This window comes from Akebia trifoliata, chromosome 4 (genome assembly GCF_017979445.1).
Source record: "Akebia trifoliata isolate Shusen 1 chromosome 4, ASM1797944v1, whole genome shotgun sequence".
NCBI lineage: Eukaryota > Viridiplantae > Streptophyta > Magnoliopsida > Ranunculales > Lardizabalaceae > Akebia > Akebia trifoliata.
The window spans coordinates 43,271,018-43,279,573 of NC_141378.1; the positions used below are offsets into that span (position 1 = coordinate 43,271,018).

The 8,556-nt window shown below is 33.3% G+C and overlaps 1 protein-coding gene across 2 annotated transcripts in view; it reads left to right on the forward strand.

The window, feature by feature from the left end:
• Positions 1–8,092, forward strand: part of LOC147405120 (UDP-galactose/UDP-glucose transporter 5-like) — a 29,343-nt gene extending 21,251 nt beyond the window's left edge. For both annotated transcript variants that reach the window (XM_086441285.1, XM_086441286.1), the window contains exons 8-12: positions 1,108–1,220; positions 6,924–7,012; positions 7,182–7,268; positions 7,472–7,540; positions 7,631–8,092. In XM_086441285.1, coding sequence (XP_086297411.1) covers positions 1,108–1,220; positions 6,924–7,012; positions 7,182–7,268; positions 7,472–7,540; positions 7,631–7,738 — 466 coding nt within the window. In that variant the 3' untranslated portion in view covers positions 7,739–8,092. The remainder of the gene's footprint in view (positions 1–1,107; positions 1,221–6,923; positions 7,013–7,181; positions 7,269–7,471; positions 7,541–7,630) is intronic.
• Positions 8,093–8,556: the final 464 nt, after the last annotated feature.

The following is an 8,556-nucleotide window of genomic DNA, read 5'->3' on the forward strand; positions in this document are numbered from 1 at the left end:
ATTTCCCTAGTAAATTTTGACCGTTTTAAGGAGAGAATTTCAAGGGCTACTCTATGTGCAAGTGTTAAGTGATAACTTTCCAATTTGACCTGTTCTTGCTCTCTTTCCTTGATTTCCACATCGTGCCATTATAAGGGACCACTTTTGTTTAAATAGAATGCCTCACGAAGCCTTCTATCATAGATAAGTCCCTACTTCTGAGTCAACTGGAGCACACCACTCTTATCATACCTAAAAGCATCTCAAAGTCCAGCCAAGCACATATCATCCATCTTTCAAAATTTAGCTTTTAGCCTTCCAATCTCCATTTTTTCTATTTCTTCTTGCCATTTGGATTTTTTCTTGTATTTGATATTTTGGGAGCATGAGCTTTGAACTCATTTTCTAGCTAATCAAGGGATAAGGTATCAAATTTAGGATTTATCGTTGTCATTTCAGATAAAAAGTTTGTCATAGAAGTTCATTTCTCATGCTCGTGCTTTGCAGAATTTCCCTTTCCACATTTCACTGTTTGTCAGATACACCTATGATATTATCGTTCATTTCAGCTACAAAAGTTATTGCAACCTGTATCTATACATTTTGTTTTTTTCCCTTTGTTCAATGACTTTTCTTTACTGATAAAAAAAATCAATACAACTGGGCCATTCATTAGATGAATTCCTTGTAGCCCTACCATGCCTTAGTCGTTTGGTATGCCAAGAATGTTTTCTGTATATCTTAAATACTCATCATCATTTCCATTCCAATTTTTGGAACAATGGAAGCAAATTAAATGACAGACCGAACTTACCTTTAGGCCAGAGTTTCTGCTGGACCAGCCCAAAGTGGATTGGACTTGTCTAATTCCAAAAATTATTGGACATAATAATTGTCTAATAAAGTTTCTACTTGCATATATTCTTCAATCATCCGTCAATGAAGTTATTGCATATAATGGGTGCTATTGTAGTAGCTAAGGTGGTGGATGTATCGTTTCATAAGAATTTACCAGGGATTGACGAATTTTTTCTTCTTCTATTTTTCACTTTGTCCTCGACGAAAAAGGGACACTGACACTCCAGTGTCATGCCAGGCTGTTTGACCTTTACCGTGTATGTTCAACAGGTTTGATGGCTTCACAAGCACATTCCAGGACAAACTATTTAAAGGCTATGATATGGAAATACATAATCAGATATTTTATACGACGTTATGTTCCTGTATTCTCAGTCTGACTGGTGAGTTTCTGCTTCTTTTTTTCTGAAATGTATTCATTTATTCTATTAAGCATTTTTTTGCTTGATTGCAATGGTCTGCATCAGAGTTCTTTTGACTGATTGTGGGAAATAAGTAACTAGGACATAGGGATGATGTGGGCGTGTTTGAAGTCATTGTTATTTGTGAATTGTGACTGTTTATACTCATGAATTAGGAGTTGATGAAAATCTATTCAGAAGATATGGCTTTAGATAGAATCGAGTGAACAGAAATGATGCAACCAATCCATACAGTTTGGATAAGGCTTTTGATGTTTGTGGTGGATGCATAATTTTTACACTATTTCTGTTTATATTTGAGCCTTTATTTTTCAGAAAAGAAGGGCTTGACCATTTCTCGAACAATGTTGAGCCATTTAGAGACTTTGGTGGTCCCTAAATTGATTCCGAAGTTAAGACACCTTCAAGATTTCTAAAACATTCTGGTTCAACATGCCTAATGGTGACATTTCCACAGATATTAGACACCTTTGCAGTGTAGTTTTCATTCCAAGAGTCATGCTTTGAAGTGAACATATTTTTTTCCAGGTGATGGAATTGACTAGAATTGAAGACTCCTACATTCTTAAGTTCTATCAGAAAGTTATTATTGGGATGGATCAGAAATTTACTCTTCCAGCTTCATGCAATCTATTATACAAAACAGGGTTTTTGTCCCAGTCATAAACATAATTAATGGTCTGCGATGGAGTTGTGAAAATCCAAGGGTTGAGAGCACTTCCCAAATAAACCAGCCTAACTACCTAAAACTGCCCATGTTTTCCATCTTTCAAATCCTAGAAACTCCTCTCTCCCCCTCTTCAGAATATATTCGACTGTGTAAGATGTATTTGAGAGCATCCAACGGTGGATTTTTTTTTTCAAATAAAACTAACTATATCTACATAAAACTACCCATATTTCCATCTACCTTTCTTTAGTTTCAGAAATTTGAGGTTTGTCTTGGAGGCTTTCAAAATCATTAAGGTAAGGATTCCTTTATTTTAATATTTAAACGCTTTCTAATTTTTTCTATTTTTTCATTGTTATTTTTACTTGGTATTTGAATCGGTTTGATTAAATTTCTTTTCTAATTCTTCTTCGTCTTTTTCTTCTTCATGACAACTGCTGGTTTACGAAAGACATGGGTCATGGTGAGATCATTTAAATTAAAGAGACGGGTCGGATCATTTTCTCTCTATGGAAAAGAATCTAGCCAATCATTCTTTTTCTAGGGTTTTTTTTTTTCCATAATGTAATTAGTTCTCTGATTTCTATTTTTCTTTATATTGTTTTCAGATCTTATTTTATGCCCAATTCTTAGAAAGTCTCTTTAAGGAAAGGGAGATAAAGAGAGAGAAGTAGAAAGGAGTGTGATTTTGGAGACGCATGGAGAGTTACCAAACCATACTATTGGAAGAAATCATGGGATATTTTTGGTTCAGTCCCTTCTTCCTATTGAATTATTTTCTTAACAAATTAAAGAGTATGTCTAGCCTCACTAACTTAATAAGATTTGAAATCTTACAAAGGGTCGTTGAGTTCACCTTGTGGCATCCAAAAGCATGTTCCAATGCCATAGGGATGTAGATGAAAAAATTCTATGTAGTCTACAAAAACTAAATTTTTTTTTACCATTAAATTTTAATTTTAAATTGTGAGTTTGGTGAGAGTTCAGTCCACTTTAAAAATCATGGATCAAGTCCACAAAAGATTATTTTTTTGGATATGAGTTTTTCAATGAAAGCTAGATGGCTGTGGTTTTGGATTTCCAATTTGGTAAAGCATTTTAGCACAATGATCGTTTGTCACATCTGAAATCTTATTAATTTAGTAAGGAAAGTGTTTTTCATAACTAAAAGGGATTAAAAGATTTAACCGAGCTTCGACTGTTTTTAGTAAAAATATCCCATGAAATTCTCAAATAGCATGGTCCGTGCATCTCCAAAATCGCACTCCTAAAAAAGTGGAAAATCCCTTTTAACTTTTAAAAAAAAAAGGAGATAAATTTTACTTATGAATAATAGTTCTAAGATTAGAATTTCTCTAGCCGTCCATTTTAAAAATCTTGGCTCAAGACCGAAAGTGTTTTTTTTGTTTAATTTTTTTTCTTCTAGACCCAACTATCCTTGGTAAGATTTAAAATCTCACAAAGTTAAAAATATTTGGAAATTTTCGTTCTGAATTGCCAATTTTTGACGACTTAAAATCTGAATTTTTTTCTATGGAATTTAGAGGGCTGTGGTTTTGGATTACCAATTTTTTTTATTTTAGTGGATTTGATATTTTATCGATTCAATTACATTTTCAACAAGTAAGGAATATTCAATGTGTAAGGAACACATGCACGTGTCACACATGTGTCGTAGGCACAAGTATCCGCTAGTTTATTCAAAAGGCAAGGGTCAAAATTTGATTCTAGGTTGAAGTTATGTGACGCAAAGATCTCTCCGCAATTGTTATATACTTCGGTGTGAGTTGGGAATTATTAGAAAAGACAAATAGTAGACATTGCTCCATTTTTTAGACTCGAAGAAACCTCCACTTGGAGCAAGACTTATTTTATATGTTTGAGATTGTTCTTCAGAAGGTGGTCCGCTTCAAGATTGGAATATAGAGGTATCCCAGCAATGAAGCTTGATTCACTTCTATTCACACCTTGATTTTGACTTGGGTTCTACCAAGACACAAAAAAAAGAAGCAAGCGGATAAATGATTAGTAATTAGTTGGTGGAGGCGGAGATTGTGATAGCATACTTACAGAGTTTACCTACTTAGCAAGTAGTCACCTCTCACTTGAACTACAACATTGATCCTCTTTGACAATGGTGCCTCTTAGCTCTATGAACATTGTGATGCGGGACGCAAATCAAGCAAGCAATCACGGGTTCCAATGGAAATGTTAAAATTATTTATATTGCAACTTGTTTGGGTCTAGGGTTATTTTTTTTTAAATTTCATTGGGATTAGTTTTAGATTAGATTATTTGATTTTTTTTTATCACTTAATTATTTTAGAAGTCTTATAAGAGTTTAGGTACTATTCACGTCATTTTCCTTTTGGTCTTATTTTGAGGGATCAAACGTGTTGTATTGGTTCAATTTTGGTGCCATTTGATGGTTTATTCAGTTACCTATCCAACGGGCCCATGATTTCGTCATTTTGATGAATTTTAAGAAAGTTATGGTCAAAATACCAATGGGTTGTCAATCTTACATGGGATTTACTTCTCAAGGTCAAAAGAGTCCATTTTATGTAATTTTAAGATTAGGGTTTTGAGTCTAACCAATATATATATATATATATATATATGACTATTATAATTTGTTTTCATAAGTTTTTTGGAATAAAAAGAAATTTTGCAGCTTTTTCAATGATTGGAGGTCATCCATCTTAACGTGATTCTAAGAAACCCTTGATGTGATTCCAATGTACTATCTTTCTATCACTTCTCTTTTTCTTTTAATCTTATATCTATTTTCTTGATTTTTTTTAATCTTCGTTCTTGATTTTCTTGATTCTTGAATTCTTGAATTATTAAATTTTTTAATTTTGAATACACGAAACCCATTTTATCCTACCCTTAATCCTTTCTCATTTTATTTAATCATGGTTCCATTAATTTCTTATTCAAATCTCACTTAACCCCAACCAAATACCCTTAACCTTCCCCTAATCGTAATTTCAAAATGTTGTAATCGGAAAACTTTGTGTTTTACATTTCAACATATAACCAATTAGGATTTCAGAAACCCCTTTTTTCAATATATATATAATTTTTCTTCTTCACCACCTATGTGGCCCTTTCCACCACCCTTTCCAAAGTATAACAACCTTATATCTAACAAATCTAGGTTGTCCTGCATCACATTGTTAGCTGGAATTGGGAGCTCAATAATCTGTCTTATTGAAAATTTGAAATCAGTGAAAGGAATAGGCTGGGTTGCTTTTGTTGTGCTGACGAGCTTTTTCTGCTAGTCTTCTATGTGCATGTATCATTATGGGTTGCCGCTTTGTTCTGTGCTCTTTAGCAGTGGGTTTCAATTGATTTAAAAATCAAGTTTCTAGGTGTTATAGGAAAAATGCAAATACTAATTTCATGTACAAAATTAGTTGATCATTGATATTGTCATAAAGATCTCAAAGAGTGATTTCTAATGGTACCATTCTTGTCACAAACTAACTTATGTAAATTTAGGCAACTTATGTACAAAACTACCCTTAATAACAACATTATCGAAGTTTATTAGCGCAGCTTTTATTCAAGTGGCAAAAGTACACTTTACCATGACACCTTACTAATGACGAACTCAAAGTCTTTTTTAAGCATGGTTTAGGTTAGTAATACCTCAATAAGGTTCATGCTATTGCATTTTGACGAACATTACTAAATAAAACATTTCCATTTCCACAATATCTCTTTTTAGTTTTGTTAATAAAAAGATATAAAAAACTTTAATTAATATCAGCTTATTCATATGAATACATTATTCCAACAGGCTAAAGTATTCTAAAATATGAAATAAATCAATCTTTTCGAAGTCGTATGCCTTGAGTCTCTGAAGTAAGGCCTTGACAATTTTAAGTACCTTTCCCTGAAAAACATGCACATCTTATTCAAAAAGGCATTGAAAATGTTTATGCCTTGGGGGGGACACTCCTTTTGACTCAAAAGTGTAATTTTACGGGGATGTGTTGTATTCAACCCCCCTCCCCCCCTCAAAGTTGCCTCTTCTAACAGTTAATTTACACAGGTCCTTATTTCTTTGTATTACGTCTTTTCTTTTCTTTCGGCCTTAATAACTAGAAGTCCCACCAGATTTGCAACTCTAAAATCTTTGGTTACAATTCTCCTGTTTCTACTTTCCCTATTTTTCTACATTTTCCATGTTTTTGTTTCTCTATGACAAACCTGTTCTTTTGCTTCTTCTATTCTTAAGAGTGTTAATATGTTTTTTGTTGGAGTGATTTTACACTCTGAAATTGTTTTCTGTTCGAGGGATTAAAACTTGATAATTTGGAAGTATGACACTATGGATATAATATAGATTTTAATTTGATGTTCATAAGTTAGGATTTGGATATTAAACTTAGGATTGTGAAAACGTGAACTTTCATTATTTTCTTTCTTCTTCAATTTCCCTGGATTTATTCTTTTTTAAATGTTTGCTATTTATTTATCTATGTTATTATATTTTGTTTGTGAAAATGTTTGTTCTGTGACAAGCTTTGGAACTTATGGTCAAGTTTTGGAAACGATGAAAATTCCTTACATTACTGAGATAAAGGTTAGAAATTTTGGGTACTATTTAGTTACATTACTACTTTACCTGCAGCATCCTAGGTGTATATAAATGCAAAAATGTTTGTTTTTACTACATTTTTTTAATCTAATATTTTACTCACTTTTTTATGATTGAAGTTTTGTTGTAGCACATAATTCTAACAATGATCTTGACCCTCACAAATTCCTCTTTTTTCTTGTTTGTTATATTGATCATGAATATGCCATGCTGATGTTAACAAGTCCTTTATCTTCTGTTTCCACCAAATTCTCTGCAAGATCATATTTTTATCAGCACTATTTTCTTTTCTCTGTTAGCTTCATTTATTGTATTCTGTCACGTAGCTCACCACTATACTCTCCGATTACTGATTATGTACCTTGGGTGTATTCTGAATTAGGACTAGTGTTACAGGGACATCTTCTTTTGGCCGTGGATTTTGTGTTTCGTCATAATGATTGCTTCTTCGATATTGCATTGCTTTCTACTGTAAGTAATATTTTCTCTTACTTCTCTAACTAAACACCTACCAATTATCCTACTACTTTGTCTAAAACTGTCATTTCCATGTTCCTTCTATAAATAACTACTATATCACCATGAACAAAGATCAAGAAACATAAAGTCCTCCTCTTTGCTAATTAAGATTTGATTGCAGGTAGCAACAGCTAGTCAATTCTTCATTTCTTACACAATCCGGACATTTGGTGCTCTCACTTTTGCGACCATAATGACCACAAGACAGGTAATAAACTTCTTAAATATTACAGTTGCACTTATTTATAGATTCTATTGCCACACCCCCATCTTGGATGCCATTAGTAAAAGTTGGTGTGGCAATATAATCTCTCTGATTTATATTGGACTTGTCAATAAAATTGATTGGGTATATTATATATGGTTCTGATCCATGGTATCCTTTGAAATTCTATTGCTCGCTGGGGAAAGTTGGTGAGCATCGTGTTGTCATGCATATGGTTTGCACATCCATTGAGCTGGAGTCAATGGATTGGAGGGGTAGGCCTAACGCTCAATTTTCCTTTCACTAATTTTCCATTGGTTTTTTTTACTGTCGTCCAATGACACGCTCTTTGCAATAAATATCAGGTCATCGTGTTTGGTTCTCTTTATGCAAAAAGCTTTCTGAGAAGCAGACCTCAAAAGCCACCACCAGAGTCAGAAAATGTGAATGGTGGAGGTGCTGGGAACCCCTGATACCAGAGTGATGATCTCATGGTGTTTCTATTTGATTGGTCTGGAATTATTTCATTTTTGTATAACAATTCAGGAATTCGCTTCGATTTGGTGAGAGAGTTAACTTAAGCCATCACTTGGTCTGGATATAAATAATGATGAATGCGGATAGACTCAGGGGAGAAATGGTTCTTTATTTTGTACCACAGATGGAGTTGCATATAGTATATATTCTTTGCGAGAGTTCTTCTCGCCTCTTAGAAATGTCAAACCAAGAGAAGTCGCTAACGGAGAGGTTTTTTTTTTTTAAAAGGCTGCTTAGCAGCTGTTTGTTGTTGGTTCAGAGTATTTATATCCAAAGAAGCTTGAGCTAAATTATTGCTGTATTGAAGTTTATTTGTTTTCAATGGCAACAAACGGTAAAGGTAATCATGTTGATTGTGAATACCACTGGTTTGAAATGTTAAGAAATACAATGTTTGGCACCCTGGTTTTTACTTACTACACCCCAATTTCTTATATTATTTATCACACCCACTTAAAAAAAGATTAAAGCACTCTTCAAACAGCTCAAATTATAATCTCAACATTACAAAACAGTATAACCGTGGTGATTTACAATTATGATTAGGCTCATATAATTTCGAACCCAAAAAAAAGAGCTTCTATTGGCACCCCACATTTTACTTATTTTCAACTGTTTACTTATTCTGTTTATTTTTAATTGAGGTGTAATAAGTAAAAGTTGGGGTGCCAATATGAGCTCTCTATTATTATTATTATCAACCAGGCCTCACAGAACTATTGGAGTTGCAAATATAAAGATCGAATTCATAGTG